The sequence below is a fragment of the Nuphar pumila genome, chromosome 4 (genome assembly GCF_984573655.1).
Source record: "Nuphar pumila chromosome 4, dmNupPumi1.hap1.1, whole genome shotgun sequence".
NCBI lineage: Eukaryota > Viridiplantae > Streptophyta > Magnoliopsida > Nymphaeales > Nymphaeaceae > Nuphar > Nuphar pumila.
Window position 1 is genome coordinate 16,250,339 of NC_143252.1, and position 19,662 is coordinate 16,270,000.

At 38.3% G+C, this 19,662-nt stretch overlaps 1 protein-coding gene across 3 annotated transcripts; it reads left to right on the top strand.

The window, feature by feature from the left end:
- The first annotated feature begins 6,930 nt into the window (after positions 1-6,930).
- Positions 6,931-18,804, top strand: LOC149839503 (protein transport protein SEC23 A-like). Of its 3 annotated transcripts, XM_090004149.1 has the most exons (6): positions 6,931-7,058; positions 7,545-8,336; positions 8,755-10,575; positions 11,856-11,972; positions 15,355-15,426; positions 18,369-18,804. In XM_090004149.1, the coding sequence occupies exons 2-6, from the start codon at positions 7,683-7,685 to the stop codon at positions 18,504-18,506; spliced, it is 2,802 nt and encodes a 933-aa protein (XP_089860275.1). In that variant the 5' UTR covers positions 6,931-7,058; positions 7,545-7,682; the 3' UTR covers positions 18,507-18,804. The 3 variants fall into 3 exon arrangements, 2 of the variants coding, with proteins under 2 accessions (XP_089860275.1, XP_089860273.1); XR_016431493.1 differs by having other exon boundaries at positions 6,943-8,336; positions 11,856-11,907; positions 18,369-18,430; XM_090004147.1 differs by having other exon boundaries at positions 6,943-8,336.
- The last annotated feature ends 858 nt before the right edge of the window (positions 18,805-19,662 follow it).

Sequence of the window (19,662 nt, forward strand, 5' to 3'; positions counted from 1 at the left end):
AAGCCTGAATCATTTTGGCTTGCAATTGTTTTACAGGATCCACGACACTATAATGCATGACCAACACCAGCTTCCAGTGTTTGTGTGCCTTGGAAAATGCTTAATTAATCTCTGAAATGCTCTAGAACCAGTCAAGGCTTCTAAAATTTCACCAAAGTTCCATTGTGACACCCCTCCCCTGTGTTAGACTAATTTTGCAACAGTTGTTGAGGTGTTGCCAAAACTCTGAATGACTAGGCTGAGTTTGGCCACGTTATGCTAAGGGATGACCAAATCAAAGACATTGGCTAAGAGAACAACTATGCCTATTTGAGTTTCTGTTGCACCATCATCAAATACCATACACAACTATGAAGAAAACCGTAAGCAGTAAGAAACAAACACAGAGAAAATCAAGACATTCCCTTTCATTTCTTAGAAAAGCCTCGTTACATGATCTTGAATGCGTGCTCTTATGCAACTCTAAAGCAGCATGGCTAACTACAAAGACTCTTTAATTATGGACCATTTTTTTTTTAACCTCAAAATCCATCAACAGAGTCACCAGCCAGACCTCTTCAATCATGGAGGGTATCCAAGATATATTTGTTTATGTATAAATAGCACCTCCATATTTTTGTCAACCAAAGACAACACACCATCATCATATCCTACCTCAGAAGACCCATTGTCTTCAAGGTTAACTTCAGATCATCATATCCTACCTGAGAAGACCCATTGTTTTCAAGGTTAACTTCCATGACAACTTAGTCAGTAAGGGCTTGTTTGATGCCTCGTTCAAGATTGGATATAATGAAAGAATATAATAGACAAAACACATGTTCTGTCTATTTTGTAACAACTGTACTAAGGCCAACATTTGTTGACTGTACAAGAAGTTGTGCTCCTTGTATCCAACATTTGTTTTAAGTTGTGTGCGGACAACACAAAAACACACGAATAATGGGTCGTATAACTTCGTTTTGGATCGTACGACTCAATCAGACCAACCATATGAGTGTTTTAACCTGTTTAGTGTGGATTTTAAACCTGGATATGGATCTTGGATTGAATCTAAAAACTAAAAAATGATTTAAATTTGAGTAATTTGAGAAAAATAGGAGTTGATATTTTTTTGATATATAATTGCTTTAATCAATGTTATATTACATCTAATTATAAAAGTTTATCATAAAAATATCAAACCCTAAAATCAAATTAACTATAAAAATCAAATTATCAAACCCTATTAAATCATAAAACCTTATAATGCAGGAAAATAAATCATAAATAAGACATGTTTAGTATGAATTTTAGCCTTGGATATGGATCTTAGATTAGATCTAAAAACTAAAAAATGTTTAAAATTTGATAAAAAAAATAAGAGTTGATATTTTTTTGATATATAATTGCTTTAATCAATGTCATATTATATCTAATTATAAAAGTTTATCATAAAAACATCAAATCTTAAAATCAAATTAACTATAAAAATCAAATTATCAAACCATAAAACCTTATAATGCAAGAAAAAAAATCATAAATATACTAAAATACACTAAACTATAAGAAAAATAAACCATAAAATTAAATAAAAAACCCTAATTCAAACCCTAATAAAAAAAAACAGCCCTAATCAAACTAACTATAAAAAACCTTAATTAAAAAATTAGATTCAAAGTCCTAATCATAGGAAAAAACTCTAATCAAATCAAAGAAAACCCTAATCAAATTAACTATAAAAAGTCTTAGAAAAAATTGATTTAAAACACTAATTATAGAAAATCAAATAAAAAACACTAATCAAATTAACTACAAAAAGCCCTAATTTAAGAAATTTGATTCAAAACCCTAATCAATGAAAAAAAAACTTAATCAATGAAAATCAAAGAAAAATCCCTAATCAATGAAAATCAAAGAAAAACTCTAATTAATTAAGAAAACTATTCAAAGCCCTAAAAAGAAGAAAAAGAAGAACAATAAAGAAAAATGAAAAACAAAGAACGAAAAAGAAGAAGAATGAAGAACAAAGGAGAAAGGAGAAAGGAGAGAGAGAGAGAGAGAGGAATGAAGAAGGAGAAGAAAGAAGAAAATGGGGAGATAGAGAGTCTAACAAAGAAAATGAGAAGATAAAAAGGGAGAGTGTCGACCTCGCCACTGGCCATCACCACTGTCGTCCTCACCATCGGTGCCAGTGACCCCCTTGCTGCCTCACCCCCTTGCTGCCTGAGAGAGAGAGAGAGAGAGGGGAGGGGGGACCCCTCTCCCCTATTTTTTTTTTTTAAATAACATCCCCCGCCTCCCCGTTCTAATCGTAACAAGGGGTGGAGTGAAAATTATGGTAAAATAAGGACATCGTGCATCTGCCGCGTCCAAGGTTTGTGACATCCACATGTTCCCAAGTGTGATTTCTGTCTGAAATCATGTGGGGATGGGGGATCAAACAACCCCTAGGAGGACAACGTCTCCTTGATCTATGCAGGGATGAATTTCTATTTAATTTGCTATATTTTCTATGTTGTTTGGAAACAACTAGCTGAAGAGGCAACTATGAAATCCACATCTCATCCAAACCACTTCAAAAGTAGATTTGAAAAGTGCTGGCTTGAATTATGATGGTGCTTTCAAAAAATCTGGTGGGAATTAGCAAACCCACAGAATTTGTGGATTTTATAGCTCCGTTAGTTACATCTTACTGCAAGATTTCAAACAGGGCCTTAAGGTACTCAAATGACTAGGGAATAATGCATACATAATCGAATTGGCAAATTTTGCCATTTTTCAATGTTTGTAACCTATATCGATATCATGAACAAATCAATTCATGGGAGTCAAATTCTTCCCAGCCAGGGGAGACTGATGTTCCAGCCAGGGGAGACTGATGTAGCGGCAATCCTAAACAACCACAACCCAAATCCAGAGGGAACTTGTGCTTTAGATCCAAAGGAATAGGTCAATCCAAATTCTCACGCATATTTAGTAGTGGATCCAAAATTGAATCAAGAGGAGCCACCCGTGCATAGATCCACGAGGAGAACTGGAGACCAAAGAAAATGTGCATACAACTTGTCTCTCTAGGTTTCACTCTAAGTGTGATCCAAATATGAGATTTGATCAGATCTTGGGTTTATTTATCTAGTCTCGAGATTAGGGTAGGGATGGCAGTGGGGCGGGGGACAAGGTCTCCACCCCCGCCCCGCCTCAAGATTAGAACCTCCATCCCCACCACCATCCATGTCGGGGATGGATTTTAACCTCCACCCCCGCCTTCATCCCCGTTTCATGTCCTCCATCCCCGGTTCAAACGGGGATGAGGTGGGGCGGGGCGGGGATATTGCGGGGAAAAGTGATGGGGACGGGTCGGGGCGGGGATCATAGCGGGGCGGGGAAAAGTGTACGTCCATCCCCGAACGGGGATGGATTTTAACCTTCGTCCCTGCCTCCATCCCTGTTTCATACCCTTCATCCCCGGTCCAAACGGGGCGAGGCGGGGCAGGACCCCGATTTCCCCCGGTCCACTGCCATCCCTAGATTAGGGTTTCCCTATAAACTCAATAGGAAAACATAGATTTTTTTTTTAAGATTTGATGTGATTCTTCAGAAATCCTTCTCTTTTCCTTTTCCCTGCTTCCTATTATTTTCTTCCCATTAATTAAATTTCTAGTTTCATAGTTTAATCGTGGATTAGATGTCTCGTCCTTGGATTCCAGAGTGCATCAAGTTTTCATGTTTGATAGGACTTGGAGGCAGTCAGCAATAGCACTTTCTTAAGAGCGTGGGGTAGTATGCAACTACGCTTCCGAGATGCAACCAAGCCTACGCCTTGTGTGCTATGCCCACCATCCTTTGAATAGAGAAGTCTGCTACCATGAGTAGCCTCAGAATGTAGGAAAGAATACAGAAAGAGAAAGATCTTAGAAGAGATATTTGAGACTTGAGATAGTCGAGGTTTATATAGACCCAAGCTGAATGGTTAACAAGACTATTTGGCGTGTGATATGAGACTAATTTGAGGAGGTCTTGATTCTCTGCTTTAGACACATAAGGCTCTGCATCGAAGGGTGACAACCCATGATCCCTCTCTTGGGAGCTAGAAAGACAGTCAATGAAAGAATTTTGGCCTGTTTGAGCAAGAGCATCCTGGCCAGTCACCACAGATTCACCAACTCTGATGTGATGACATTGGCGATGCTCTTGCACTGAGGCAACAAAAAATTATGTGTTTCAGTCACCTCCTTTGAGTGACATGCACCCATTATGGCTTAAACGGTAACCATGTATGCACTTAAGTCCCCGATGTGCTCAAGGACATGGGAGCAAGCCAATTGTCTAAGTGGCATGCCCCATGACACCAAAACATTTTGGTTACTAGAGATTTTTTATGAGGTTCAAAATGGTTCAATTCTAAGAGATAAAAAGAATAGTTAAAGTCAAACTGAAATTGAACTGACCTGAAAAAAGTCCAAAACCTAACCCAAATTCATGTCCAAGTCCAAATCCCAATCCAAAGTTTAAAGTATAAAGTTCAATTGACATCCCCCAAAGGACCTTGCGCTTAAAACTAACTTTACATATTTTAAATCCTTTGGATTTCTCAAAAAATGATCAATGTGAAATTAAAGAATTTTCATAAAGCTAACTTTTCCCTTTAAAACTCATTTTTCAAAACTTAGACAAAAGAAATGAGCATTTGGTCAATATCCAAGGTTTAAAAGAATATAATTTTGAGCCAAAACAACAACATACTCCCTAGTGGGCAAGGGGAACCTAAGTTTTTTATGTCAATGAACTTAGTGAATGAGAGGTTTTTTTTTTTTTCTCAATAATCCCAAAAAGAAAAGTGCCCAACTTGATGGTTCCATTCAATTTAAAATAGACTCATCACTTTGGTTGAGTTGATTGGTTTATGCAATGTACCTGATGAGTTTTGGCATTTTTTGAATTTATTTCACATTGCAACTTAGAGATCCTAGCTTGAACTGAGTTGCTAAATCAATGGTTTTACTCGGTATTTTTTTTTTTGTTTTGATCACTATTGTGAAAATTGCCAATTTTTTGGTTGCCATCTGATACTCTCATAATCAACTTTATTTCTGTACAACCTTCACATTAAACGCCAAGGGAGACTCTTACCTACCGTGTCGAACTCATGATGTCTCTTCAATTTGAGACCTACGAGCCAACTCCCTAGGCGTGAGTATGGAGAGTCCTATGGACAAGTTTGGCAACCATACGAACTAATTTTGTTTGGCACCATTTATTACTTGTTTGGATCATAGTCACAAATGCCGTCGAGATTTTAAAATTCTTGCAATATTGTCACATATTTTTAAAAACCGTGATGATCACGATATTATTGTGAGAATTTCAAAATCTCGCATATTATGAAAAAACCACTACATTTTCTCGACAATATCTTGGCAATGGAATATCTCGAGAGATTTAAAAAATATATATATTTTTCTCAAGGAAATTTGAGAAAGATATCGGTTTATTAAAAAATATTACAAATTAAAATACAAATTCAATTATTGAGTAGATTTTTTAAACAAATAAAGAACCATGTTTGAATGGTAAGATGTTACCTTTTTTTTTTCCTAATACAAGGTAAGATATTACCTTGTTAAACATGCTTTGAATGGATACCTTATTAAGTCACCATTGAGCTCTTCCACAAAATAGTCCCATATTGAGAAGTGCGATGGAAGTCGGCCAGTCCTTTCTATTTAGTAAGGCCTTTTGAACCTGCGAAGAATGCCAACTTTACTATTACATGGAGCATCCCACGTGAATGCCTTATCAAGATATTCCATTGCCAAGAAATTGCCGAGAACGATATTTGTGACTATTATTTGGATATGTTTTAATTTATTTATTATTTACAAAAATAGATTAAAACATATTTTATAAAAAAAGATGTTTGCTTTGATCTTTAATTAAGTAAATGTTTGGAATCACCAATTATTTAAACTAAAATAAAGAAGAAGAAAAAGATTAATAGTGAGTAATGGTGTTAGTGGTGATAGTGATGGAGGCGATGAGTTGGTGATGTCACGATAGTAGCATGAAAGAAAATAAATAATTGCAAAAAAAGAAAAGAAGGTTGTTTTTTGTTTTTGAAAAATGGGTTATATTTTATTAAATTTATAAAAACTTATTAGAAAAACAAAAACAAAAGAAGCAAACAATGAAACTTGCTCTTAAAATGTGTATTAATAGCAATAAACTATTTGTAAACTTGTCCAAACAAGAGGTAAATTTAGCTTTAAACGTTATATATAAATCATATTACAACCCGAGGGTAACTGAAATATGTTTACTGGTATGAACCAAGATTTTTATTGTATTTTTGTTTTCAAAAAATTCACCATAGGGATGTAATCTAGAAGTTTGGTTCTATACAAAACCGAGTCTTGAATCTTCCAATTTAAATGCATAAGAAGCATCTTTTAAGGGTTGAAAATCAATAGCTTAGAATTTTCATAAATATTCAAACATAAAAATCATATTTCATGATCCAATAGTTCATTCCTATCAAATCAAATGGACCACACCGAATGAATCTCCATAGTTAGATTTTCAAAAAACCTATGAAAATCTCAATTCATACCAGCAAACATATTTGGTTGGTAAACATATTCCAGTTTCTCTACAACCCCATATTTAACCCAACAAATTAATATCCGATCATGTCATATTCAGTAATGCTTACATCGGAATCGAATCCAACCCCTTTATGTGACCCGGAGATCGGAGCGAGTCGAAGGAATCCAAGTATCCAACAAACCTGTGATGGGCCTCTCTATTCCGGTACGATCCATTTAATACGAGACAATACCGTGTGTGTTGGGGTGTGTGTGTGGGTGGGGGTGGTGTGTGTGTGTGTGGGTCATAGGAAATGTGTGCCTAATAAATTCGTCAAAGCGAACCTCGTCACCGTTGTTTTGGTTCAGCCAAGGAAAGGAAGAGGAAAAATGAAAGAAAAGGGGGTTTTGGGGGTTTCTTCTAATTGTCGATGGGGAGAAAGAGCTCAAAGAGTGCAGCAGTGAAGATGGCGGTATGATCGCGGGGCGGTTGAGGTTTGGTGATTTTCTTTCTTCATTCTTTCATCATTTCTCTTCACCTTTTCCGATTGGCCTCACGTTGACGATAGGTTTCAGTTTCTTTGATCTTGCGTCGCCTATGCCTGTCATTGTTTCCTCGTTTTTTTAATCTCTTTGCTGTTCGATCTTGGGAATCTGGAGCCTTAACCCTCGAATCCGAATCGGGTCTGGTTCAGAAACCTGATAAAATCTTGATCTGTTGAGTTGGGTTTAGCCTAGGAACCTGAAAACCGGAGGTTTTGGCTTCGGGGGTTGCCTCAGAACGCTAAATTATCGTTTTTCCTGGTTCCGTCTAAAATCTTAAGATCTTTGATTTTCACAAATTGGGTATCGTTCCTAACCCTCAAAATCTTTATTTTTATGACCTTAGCTAAGATTTTCTTGTTTATCTAAGAATCCATTGAATCTTGATTCCTGAATTGGGCTCCGTGTTGAAGAATATGCTGTAATTTTTGTCTGTAGTGATTGCGTTTTTCCCCAATGGATTTTCATCCTAAAGGATCGGGCTTTCGTTGATGAGGAAATTGCCATTCGCGGGGTTTTATGTATGCTTTCTTTTCTTTAATTTCATCTGCTTAGGGTTTTAGGTACTAGGAAGTTATGACCACCAATATCCCCACTCCGCCTCCTCCTGCTTATTCTGTCGTTCATTCACCCCCAAGCACTCCAACTCCCCGACCTGAGAAAAGATCATCTCCACCGGCGTTTTCTTCACCTGTTGCTAGTAGGTTTTCGCCTCAAAGATCCAATGATCCTCCTCAACAGGGCCACCTCTCGTTTCTCCCCTCACACTCTCCACCACAGATTACCCCCCCACAAAATTCAGTGATTGCAACTCATCTGAATCAATCTCCGGATAATAGGGTTAAATCTGGAAGTCCGTATTTAATCCCAAATGGTGCCAACAGTCAAAGTCCCAATGATCCTAATGTACCCCTCATGCGTCCTTACGTGGAGGGTAGGGGTGATGGACCGTTTCCTCATTTCAGCACACCTCCTCGCCCGCCACAGTTCTTTCCCCTTCTTCGGCCAGCAGCTGTTCCTTTCGGTTCATCACCAGCTTCTCCTCAGCCTGGTGCTTTTCCTGCTGTAATTTCTCCTGGCTCAAGTGATCATATCCAATCGCTGCCAACATCTTCAGCTCCTGTCTATTCAAGTGCTTCAGTGGATTTGCAAAAGGCTAATGCTTCAGCGGCTGCTGACGAGCTGACATTGACTGAGTTATCGCCATATGTCATGTTCTCTGCCCACAAGGTAATTATGCTCGAAGTGTTAGGGTATGCTTGTTGCTTCAATTTTTGTTTAATTCAGTGACAGATCCAAGTATGTGTGAACATAGTTTGACATGGATTATGGGTTAGAAACCTGGATCAAGTAATGTGGATGTTACCAATATATCTTTTCAGGGTGATAAGTTGGCAAAAACTTTCCAATTTATCCTGTAAAACAGTTACCTATATGTTGAAAGCACTTTGTCCAAATCTTGTTGGTTACTAAATAGACCATGACTGCTAGGGGTCTGGTCACAGGGTAACAGTAATGGGTACTATGGATCTTAACACACTAGGTTAAATTGGTGAATTAACCAGATGTATGTCTCTTTAGGGTTTTCTTTTTACCAATATTCAATTGTAACTTATCTGATAGCGTCCACTGGTGGACCTTATTACAGGTCTTGAAACAAAAGAAGCTTTGGAACATACCAAGCCTGGGATTTGGTGCATTTATATCTCCTGGAAAGGAGGTCACACCTGGTCCTCAAACAGTACAACATGCCCCCCACCGATGTGACAATTGTGGGGCTTATGTTAATGTTTATTGTAGTGTCATTCTCAGCTCAGGACAATGGACTTGTATTCTTTGCAAGAAATTAAATGGTAGTGAAGGTGAATATCGAGCAGCAAGCAATGATGAACTTCAAAACTGGCCTGAGCTCTCTCTTAACCTCGTTGATTATGTTGAAACTGGAATCCGACGGCCTGGATTTGTTCCTGTATCTGATTCTCGAATGTCTGCACCTGTCTTTCTTGTTATAGATGAATGCTTAGACGAAGCTCACCTCCAGCATCTGCAGAGCTCGTTACATGCATTTGTTGACTCTCTTCCCCTAACTACTAGAATAGGAATTATAACTTATGGTCGAACAGTCTCTGCTTATGATTTCTCGGACGACACAGTTGCTTCTGCAGATGTTCTTCTGGGAAGCAAAAGTCCAACTCAGGAGTCACTGAAGGCATTGATATATGGGACTGGAATTTACTTGTCACCTATTCATGTGTCACTTCCTGTTGCTCATAACATATTTTCTTCCATGAGGGCATATAAACTTAATTTGCCTGAAGTATCTAGGGACCGTTGTCTTGGTGCAGCAGTGGAAGTTGCTTTAGCAATAATTCAGGGGCCATCAGCTGACATGTACCATGAGTCAGTAAAAAGGTTAGGAGGCAATTGCAGAATATTGGTTTGTGCTGGAGGACCTAATACCTACGGGCCTGGTTCTGTTCCTCATTCATTTACCCATCCAAACTATCCATATATGGAAAAGACAGCAATCAAGTGGATGGAGCAGTTGGGTCATAAGGCTCACCGGTATGATGTAGTGGTGGATATTCTATGTGCTGGTACCTGCCCAGTGAGAATACCAGTCTTGCAGCCACTTGCAAAGGCGTCTGGTGGTGTTCTTGTTCTGCACGATGATTTTGGAGAGGCATTTGGTGTTAACTTACGGAGAGCTGCTGCCAGATCTGCAGGGTCTCACGGCACATTTGAAATACGTTGTTCTGATGACATGCTTGTTACTCGAGTTATAGGCCCAGGTGAAGAGGCAACTTCAGATTCTCACGAGACTTTTAAAAATGACACAGCTACTTATGTTCAAATGGGAAGCGTTGAAGAGACTCAAAGCTTCTGCATATCCATGGAAGCTAAAAATAATATCAAGGATAAGCATATTTTCTTTCAGTTTGCTATTCAATATTCAAATTCCTATCAGGCTGATATTTCTAGGATCATTACTGTTCGCTTGCCAGCTGTTGATAGTCTGCCATCATATTTAGAAAGTGTCCAGGATGAAGTGGTAGCAGTTCTTATCGGTAAGAGGACCTTATTGCAAGCAAAAAGTTCTGCAGAGGCAATTGATATGCAGCTCACTTTAGATGAAAGAGTAAAGGACATTAGTTTGAGGTTTGGGTCACAAATACCCAAGTCGAAGCTTCATCAGTTCCCCAAGGAGTTCTCTTTGCTGACTGAGAATTTATTCCATCTGAGAAGGGGGCCACTGCTAGGAAGTATCATCGGTCATGAAGATGAAAGATCTGTCTTGAGAAATATATTCTTAAATGCATCATTTGATTTATCTCTTCGGATGTTGGCACCTCGTTGTCTAATGCATTGTGAAGGAGGAACTTTCGAGGAACTTCCTGCGTATGATCTTGCCATGCAGTCTGATGCAGCAGTTGTACTTGATCATGGAACTGATGTCTTCATTTGGCTGGTAAGAGTCGGATCCTTTTCCATTTGAAAGGAAATAATCTATTTTAGAAATTTGGCTGCAACATAACATTTTACTTATTTATATATCGTTTTCATCTAAGAAGAATCTTTTACTGGTTGTTTTGCATTTGACATGATAGTCTCTATTCATGGGATTTCGGTGTTTGCTTTTATTGAATGGTCGAGTCTCTATCCATGGGATTTCGGTGTTTGCTTTTATTGATCGGTCGGAACTTTGTGCTGATTTTTGTTTGGTTGGAATGAAATTTAGTGATGAGTGCATGATTTACTAATTTTGCTCTAAAAAGGAAATTGTTTTAAATGGAAAGATTTCATCGTGATCTTTACTTTTGTGACTATCAAATTCATGCTGAGATTTTGGTCAGGCCTACATAAGCTGATGGTTTATCATATGATGCTTAGTTTGTGTAAGTGGTATTTATTGAACTCTTTGTTGCCTGCATACATGGATATGCATTTGCAATACTTGCTTTGGAATAGGTTTGTCTTCATCTCACTTTACTTTGAGGATCATGGAGGCTGTGTGCAGGCACAGGCATTGGTTTAATTTTTGTGGATTCATTTTGGAAACCCTTACTTTGTGTGCACTACACTTGGCAATGCAGCTAATGGATCCACATAAGATTTATCATCTGATTATTTTGATCTTTCCATCTTATGTTTGTCATGGACCTGATTTGAAGGCTCTAGAATGAAGTTCTTGATGGAATTTGTGGGATCAGTTTTCTGTGTATTTTGATATAAAACCCACCGACATACAGCAGTACAGCATATTTAACTAAATGCTAACTTTTAATTTATGCAATTTCAAAAATTGTGACGGAATGTTTTTCCTTGTCCTGTGGGGTTATTTCAGAGGATTATGGGTCCTTTTTGGAAAAAGTTGGGACAATTCTTTCAGTGTGTGTAAAGGCCTGGTGGCTTTTCAAGAATTTTGTTGATATCCTGGATGCTCCCTGACAGTGTGCTCATGGTAGGAACGATTTTTTTTTTTTGCTTTGACTGTTTGACTGAGACATTATCTTTTTCCAGCATATCAATATTGCCAAAATAACTCCAATAGGATTATTTTGAGGGCCATAAAATGGTAGTTTTTATTCAGCATCTATAGTACAGCTTTATGTAGATTTGACACAACTGTGCTTGCTATATGTTAAATGGGCAGCTGATGTTTCCTCATTTAACTTTAGTCCTTGAATAATTTGAATTTGTACGTGGGTCATGGATTTTGGGTGCTGATTGCTGCATTGTGGGTTTCAGGGTGCTGATCTTGCAGCTCAGGAAGCTAGAAATGCAGCAGCTTTAGCAGCTTGTAAGACACTTGCAGAGGAACTCACAGAACAACGGTTTCCTGCACCTCGTATTCTTGCTTTCAAAGTTTGTCCTGTCTCTTTACTTGTTCTCATTACAATTTGAGGCTAGGAACCACTTTGGGACCATACTTAGTCTATGTCCTGCATTGGATTGTGACTAGTGGTGTCAATGTATGGGATGATGCCTTACTGTGCATTTGCATTGGTTTTAGCAAATTCTATTGCTAAAAGCTAGATCGAGCCATTAGGATATGCCCAGCATGATTTAATTGACATTTTAGTATGTTTAGGGGAAAGGTTATGTTAATGCTTTGTGCCTATGTCACATGGGTGTGGGTGTGATGGGTGCGACACAGCAATTTCAACAAACATGGGTGCTAGGGAGTGCTAGTCTCTCTCTCTCTCTCTCTCTATATATATATATATATCTGTGCATTTATTTATTTGTGGGTGTGTAATGTAAACGAAACTGGACTCACTCAAGATTGACCCGGTCTATTTTTGGACAAAAATGAACCTGGGTTGTGGTTGACCACACCTAGCACTGCAGAAGCAGTATCTAAGTGTTGCATCCACTTTGATAGGTGCGATGCCCTTTTTGTAGTGTCCATGTTACGTAGCTTTGGACTAACATTCTCCCATCTCTTCTTAAATTTGGATGTCATGATAGCCTGGATTGTATCCAATAGACTATATTAACTCTCTCTCTCTCTCTCTCTATATATATATATAGTCACTAGAATATGAGAACTGGAAATATGAGAACTAATGTGTGAACAACAATTTTCATGGATTTTTTGTTCTTTTCTCTTGAATCTAACTTTACTGATGTGATCTACATGCTTGGTTTTATAAGAAACCGCTCTTGAATCATCTGATTTTGATGCATAAACGAAATTTTTTTAAGGCTTTAAAATCAATGGCTCATAATCTTCATAAATATTCAAGCATTTAAAAATCACATCTTTTCATTGGAAATACAGGATCCAATGGTTGATTCCTAGTTCATCATATCACGCACAACCACATGGTTGGATTTGCAAAAAAAAGTATTGGAAATACCCATATTTCTAGTTCTCATATTCTAGTGACTTATATATATATATATATATCCCGTATCTTCGGATGGGTTTTTGTCCAAAAAAACTCACAATTTGGACCTTTAACGACAGTTGTTGACTGTCACTAAACACCTCAAAAAGCAAAAAAAACTGTGCTGCTGATCATGCACGCGATCAGCAGCGCACAAGTGTTCGAAATTGTTCGGACACTTTACCCATTTGATGATACAGGTCACTATATATATATATATATATATATATATATATATATATATGGGTTACTAGAGTATGAGAACTACTGTGTGAACCACAATTTTCATGGTTTTTTTATTTTCTCTTAAATCTAAGATGTGGATATGAGGACACAACTATATATATTATTTAATGTTTTTTTAAAAGTAAATAGAAGTCAGCTAGATATGAATACTAGTTCAATATTCATTTTACCTATTTATTTTTAAAAATAAATGATGTTTACTGATCTTTTTCTCCCTTTCATAATAAAAGGGAGATGGGTTATCTTTTTTGTTATATAAGGGGAAGGGGTAGCTCGTAACCCCCATCCCGCTTTTATTATAAAAGGGGAAGGGGTACCTCGTGACCGCCTCTCTCTCCACGAAGGGAAGGGTACCATCCCCACCGCCTCTCTCTCCACAAAGGAGAATGAAGAGGAGAAGACGAAGGAGGAGAAGACCCCACTGTTTGTGTTGCGGGGGGGGGGGGGGTACGAAGAAGGAGAAGAAAGAGGATGAAGAGGTCGGTACCTTGCTCTCTCTCTCTCTCCTCCTACTGCTGCCAAGGGTGGAAAGGGGAAGGATTTCGATAGAGGGAAAACAAAAGAAAAAAAGAGAAATGGGGTTTGGGTTGGGTCTTAGTTGTACCTGACCCAGAGCAGCGTGGGACCCGGGCTAGGGCGTACCCGCACCAGTGTCGACACGGGTACGGCAGCAAAAATGTTGTGTCTATGTTACATAGATATGGATGTGATCTACATGCTTGGTTTTGTAATGACCAGCTCTTGAATAATCTGATTATGATGCATAAACAAGATTTTTAAAGGCTTTAAAATCAATGGCTGATAATCTTCATAAATATTCAAACATCCAAAATTTGTATTTTTCATCAAAAAATACACAATCCAACAGTTGATTCCTAACAAATTCACCATGCTGAACACATCTACATGGTTGGATTTGCAAAAAGGGGTGCTGGAAATGCCTAGTTCACGCGGAAGTTCTCATATTCTAGTGACTCTTCATATATATGTATATATGTATAAAAAGTGGTAGTGCACAGCTACCTACGGGATCATGCTGGCCATCCATTGCAAGACTTGATGCACGCCAGTGCAAAAAACTTCAAAAAAAATGCTAGAACATGTTTTCTTGCACGTTTTAGGGTTGTAGCGGCAGTTTTTGACCGCCACTACTGGGACCACGGTCAAAATACTGTCATTAAAGGTCCCGGTGGAAACTGGAACTGGGGCCTTTAGTGACAGTATTTTGGCTGTCGGTAAAGGTCTCAGTTTCTGCTGGAACCGCCGCTAAAGGGCAAAACCGTGCAAAAGCGCATTTTGGCTCTTTTTTGCCTTTTTTTGTGGCCGATCATCACAGGCATGTGATGGACGAGGACGACCAATGTGGTTGCGCAGGTAGCACACCTAAGGGTTGTGCAGCTACCACTCTCTCTCTCTCATATATATATATATATATATACATATATATATGGTGAGAGAGAGCATCCAGTTTGAGCCCAGTTGTCATGCCTGTTTCCAAGTTTGGGTCACAATAGTAGCTAGTCATGGTGAGAGAGAGCATCCAGTTGCTTGAGCCCAGTTGTCATGCGTGTTTCCAAGTTTGGGTTGCGGTTGTAGCTAGTCAAGCTTGATCAGGTTGAAAGTGGCTTAGCCCTCATGTTCTCTCCTAAAGCTGGGCAATGCATGTGAGGTCTTGCTGGTGACATCTCTTGGTTCACTTGACCCCACTTGTCATGCCAGTTTCCAAGTTTGAGGCAAGCTTGTAGCTAGTCAAGCTTGATCATGTTGAAAGTGGCTTTGAACTCTCATGTTCTCTCCCAGAGTTGGGCAATGCAGGTCACCTCTTGCCGGTGACATCTCTTTATTCACTGGATTGCCCTGATTTCATCCTCATGAATCCTTATCTCAACTACATGAATGCCCCCTTGTCTGTGGCACAATTGAGTTGCTTTTTGGCTAGTTGGGGAGTTCGTGATGATATCACCTCAGGCATAAGCATTTTTAGTAAGCTTCTTGAATAGGGGATTTGGGTGTTTGATAGCCTGTTTGGGTGCATTTTACTCTTATCACTGTGTATGGTGTTTCAGACGGTCATTAAAATCTCTCATTTTTGTTATCCTTGATCACAGGAAGGAAGCTCCCAAGCTCGTTACTTTGTTTCTCGGCTCATACCAGCACACAAAGATCCTGCTTATGAGCAGGTATTTTGCTTGGAAAACCTTGGTGCCTTTTATCTTTTATTCTTTTGTTTCTGGTAAAAGTTCATTTTGAATTATTATTTTCTGCCTGTCAATTGAATTACCCTACAACAGTGTCATTTTGTGGCTAAAGCACACTCTGATAGCAGAGTAGAGTCTGCACTTTCTGAGATCTGAGATTATGATATCAAGGTGGTGAACACTTTCTGCATTCCCTGAAATATATGTCCATTTTTTTTAAGTCAAGCTGGGGTTAGGCAGACCCCTACCAGATAACTCTTTAGCCCCATGTGGCAGAGGGATTTGATTCTGGGCCTTCAGCTTGGCACAGGACCCTGCTTACAGCATGGGATACCACCTCGGTGGTAAATATATGTCCATTTATTGATGCATAATATAAGTCACAGTGAGGTCACAACATAGAAACTTCAGTAGCCTTTGGATGTATTCATAGATAAGGTGCTTATTTTATGTTTAGATTGAATAATTTGATGACTGATTGATTATTTTGTTTTTATTCATAATTTTATGTTATTCTAAAATAAATATAAATGAGCCTCTTTCTGAAAGCAGGGGAGGGGCTTTTTTTTTCATTGTGAATTTCCCCTTCCCATCTCTCCCTCTTGTCGCCTCCACATTGTGGCCCTGCCATCACCACCACTGTTACTTTCCCCAGTGCCAACCACGTTATTAAAAATTATGAAAAATAGAACTAAAAAAATCTTCACGATCTTAAATGCACGACTACAACAGTTTATAATGTTTTAAAAATTATAAAAAACAAGTATGCAAGTGCCATTGTAGGTGTGCCCTACTTAGGCAGTCACCTAGGTGAGCCCCTAAGTGTAGTTTTAACTACTAAGCCACCATGCCACCTCCACCACTTGTAGGTTCAACTTTACTTCCATAATCATTGTCATGGCCACCATCAACCAGCATCCACTTCTACCACCACTGCCATCATCATCACTTCATCGCTATCACTACACCTCTTTTAATGGCCCCACCTACAGGCCCCTGCCACCATCATCTTTACCTCTAGATTCCGGGTGAATCACCCATCTTTGGCGCTAGCACCACCATTCCCTCCGCTTCTCAATCATTTTCACTCTCCCCTCTTAGTCTTATGTGATGTGACCACCACCAAGGTCACTAGCACCAATGTCACCACAAGGCAACATTCTTGTCCAACATGGCCAACTGCACCAAGGTGGCCATGCATGGCTCCAAACAATAAAAAAAATTGTTCTTATTTTTAAAAAATATTTATAAACAAATTTCATCTTTCGCTCTAGATTTGCATGTGGTTTTTATTGATTTGGAGAAGGCATACGATAGAGTACCTAGGAATGTTCTCTGGTGGACAATGATGAAGAAAGGTGTTTCTCTCAAGTACATTAGTATAATTAAAGATATGTACGAAGGAGTAGTAACCAATGTCCGCACTTGTGGAGGGGTGACAACCAAATTTCCTATAACGGTTGGGTTACATCAAGGATTTGCATTAAGCGCTTTCCTATTTGCTATAGTGATGGATGAGCTTACGAGATCAATTCAAGAAAATGTGCCGTGGTGTATGTTGTTTGTTGATGATATTGTTTTGATTGATGAGTCTAGAGTTGGGGTTAATGCCAAGTTAAAATTATGGAGACAGACATTGGAAGCAAGATGTTTTAAGTTGAGTAAAAGTAAGACATAATATATGGAATGTCGGTTTAGTAAGCAACAAAGTAGTGATGGGAGTGTAGTGAAGCTTGGTGAGCAAGAAATACCGGTGGATGACTGTTTCAAATATTTATGATCTATCATTCAAAAGTACGGAGAAATTGATGGAGATGTAAATCATAGGATAAAGGTTGGGTGGATGAAATGAAAAAATGCAATTGGAGTGTTGTGCGATCGTAGAATGCCATTGCGGTTGAAGGGAAAGTTTTATAGGACGACAATTAGGCTCGCTTTACTATATGGTGGTACGGAATGTTGGGCTGCCAAGAGACATCATATTCAAAAAATGAGTGTAGCTGAGATGCGTATGCTTAGATGGATGTGTGGAAATACAATAAAAGATAAGATTCGAAACGAGGAGATACGTAAGAAGGTAGGCGTTGCATCCATTGAAAATAAGATGAGAGAGAATTGTTTACGGTGGTTTGGACATATTCGGCGAAGGCCTAATGATGCTCCGGTTAGAAGGATAGAGAAATGGGAAAATATATTAGTTAAAAGAGGTCGGGGTAGGCCTAATAAGACTTGGATGGAGATGATAGGAAAGGATATGAATGCTTTGAACCTCACCGAGGACATGGCATTGGATATAAATGATTGGAGGAGAAGGATTCATGTGGAAGACCCAGAATGATTTTCTTTTTTGGTTCATATCGCCGACCCCAATTGTTTTGGGATGAAGGCGTAGTTGTTGTTGTTGTATTTATAAACAAAATCTATTCATTATTTATAGATAAAAACATAAATACTTCCAAACAGGGCTTACTGTCTAAGGAAATTGATAGTAATAACCTTATTGTTTTTATTGATGCCCATGGGCATGACTTCTAGTTTCTGATTGTATGTTGCATGTTAGTCCAATTCTTCTACCCTTTATCGGGAGTTGATGGCTATTCATAGTTACTACCATGACACCAAAGTAGAGTTCGATCCAATGTTTTATTTCTTTCTTAGTTGATTCTAATTCAACATTGAACACCATAAATCTGGCTTGCCATTCACTTTTCTTTTTCCTAGCCTAAATTGAGAAAAAAATTGAATATATATTATTTGAAGTAGCAATAAGAGCTATTTCAATGAATAATATTCTGCCTAATCAAATCGGTGTTTGCAGTTCCTTTAAAATCGTAGGAAGTATTTAATATAAGACCCTTTTGGTTTTTTTAAAACAGAAATCTCAAGTTGAAAATTGAAGTGATGGGTGGTTTCCTTTATTGCAGGAGGCGAGGTTTCCTCAGCTGTCCAGATTAACGACCAAACAGAGAGCCAAGCTCAACAGCAGTTTTCTCCACTTTGATGATCCTAGCTTCTGTGAGTGGATGCGCAGCCTGAAATTGGTGCCTCCAGAACCCAGTTAGCTGTGGTGCTCCCATTTTTTTATGGAACTTCAACCAAGGCTCCAGCTCAAATTTGACGTGGCAGAAGGTTACACCTCCTTTCTTGAGTGCCATGGTTGCGGACAGTTTTGTTTCTTACAGCTGATTGAAATTGCAAATTTTTCTGCTGATAAAGAGGTGTTATTTCTTATTTTATTTTCTTTTTTGGGCTAGTGAAATTTCTTATGTATTATTTCCATTTTTATCTCATTCTCAATTACTAAATTGGGAACATTACAGTCGAGCAATAAATTCCATGTTCTCCGGTTTCCCCCCCTTCTATTCACGTTTTTGGTGCAACTTCATGGTGTGTGTCTGTGCCGATTATAGTTTTCATTCACGTGTGGGATTTAAAGCTAGTCCTTTAAGTCATAACTGTGACCAATGAGCTATATATATATATATATGATGCATTCACGTCGGGGATTTCATTCACGTGCAGTGCCAAGTTTATGAATGTATGATGCATTTGAATGAGCTGAATTTCGGGTGGAAGCATCAGGAGGCCCTTTTCTTCTCAACGATATCGTAGAAATACTTGGTTTTGCTAGTTGCCGTGGTTTTGAGTCTTTTGACTTGTTCTTATTAATCTGGAAGGGGAAGGACCTTAAACCACCGAGTCAAAGGCAAAGGGGCTTTTGGGTGACGCCTAAACGTTTGAGTTTGAGTAACTATTTGTAAATAACGCTGTTAGGCATCAAAAAGTGTTTTGTAAATAACTATTTTGTAAATAACGCCTAAAAGTTAAGTTTGAATAACTATTTGTAAATAACATAAAAAAGTGTTTTGGTAAAAAAGGAAAACTTTGCAAACCATTTTTTTAATTGAAAAATGATCGTATTGTACTTGAAAAATGATCGTTTTTCAAAATGCTTCACAATTTTTGAAATTTCTCATGTTTAAATTCACAAATTCCTGACTTTTTAGGACTTTTTTATCATTCGCATGAGCGAACATCTTGAGGTTCACCCAATATATAGGTATGTTGTCTTGATCTCACAATCTCTTATTAAAAAAATACATTTGCACGATGTTTTTGCAGACTTCACTAAGTTCGCATAACCAAATTTGTGAACCTCTTGCAACTGAAATCTACGTACTTTTGTAAATACCATACAAAATATGCATATATAGATGG

Excerpts from the sequence above, each read along its gene's own strand:
- LOC149839503 (XM_090004149.1), top strand. The coding sequence starts at position 7,683 with ATGACCACCAATATCCCCACTCCGCCTCCTCCTGCTTATTCTGTCGTT. Across the intron at positions 10,576-11,855 it reads CTGATGTCTTCATTTGGCTG|GGTGCTGATCTTGCAGCTCA; the intron begins GTAAGAGTCGGA and ends TGTGGGTTTCAG. Across the intron at positions 11,973-15,354 it reads CTCGTATTCTTGCTTTCAAA|GAAGGAAGCTCCCAAGCTCG; the intron begins GTTTGTCCTGTC and ends CCTTGATCACAG.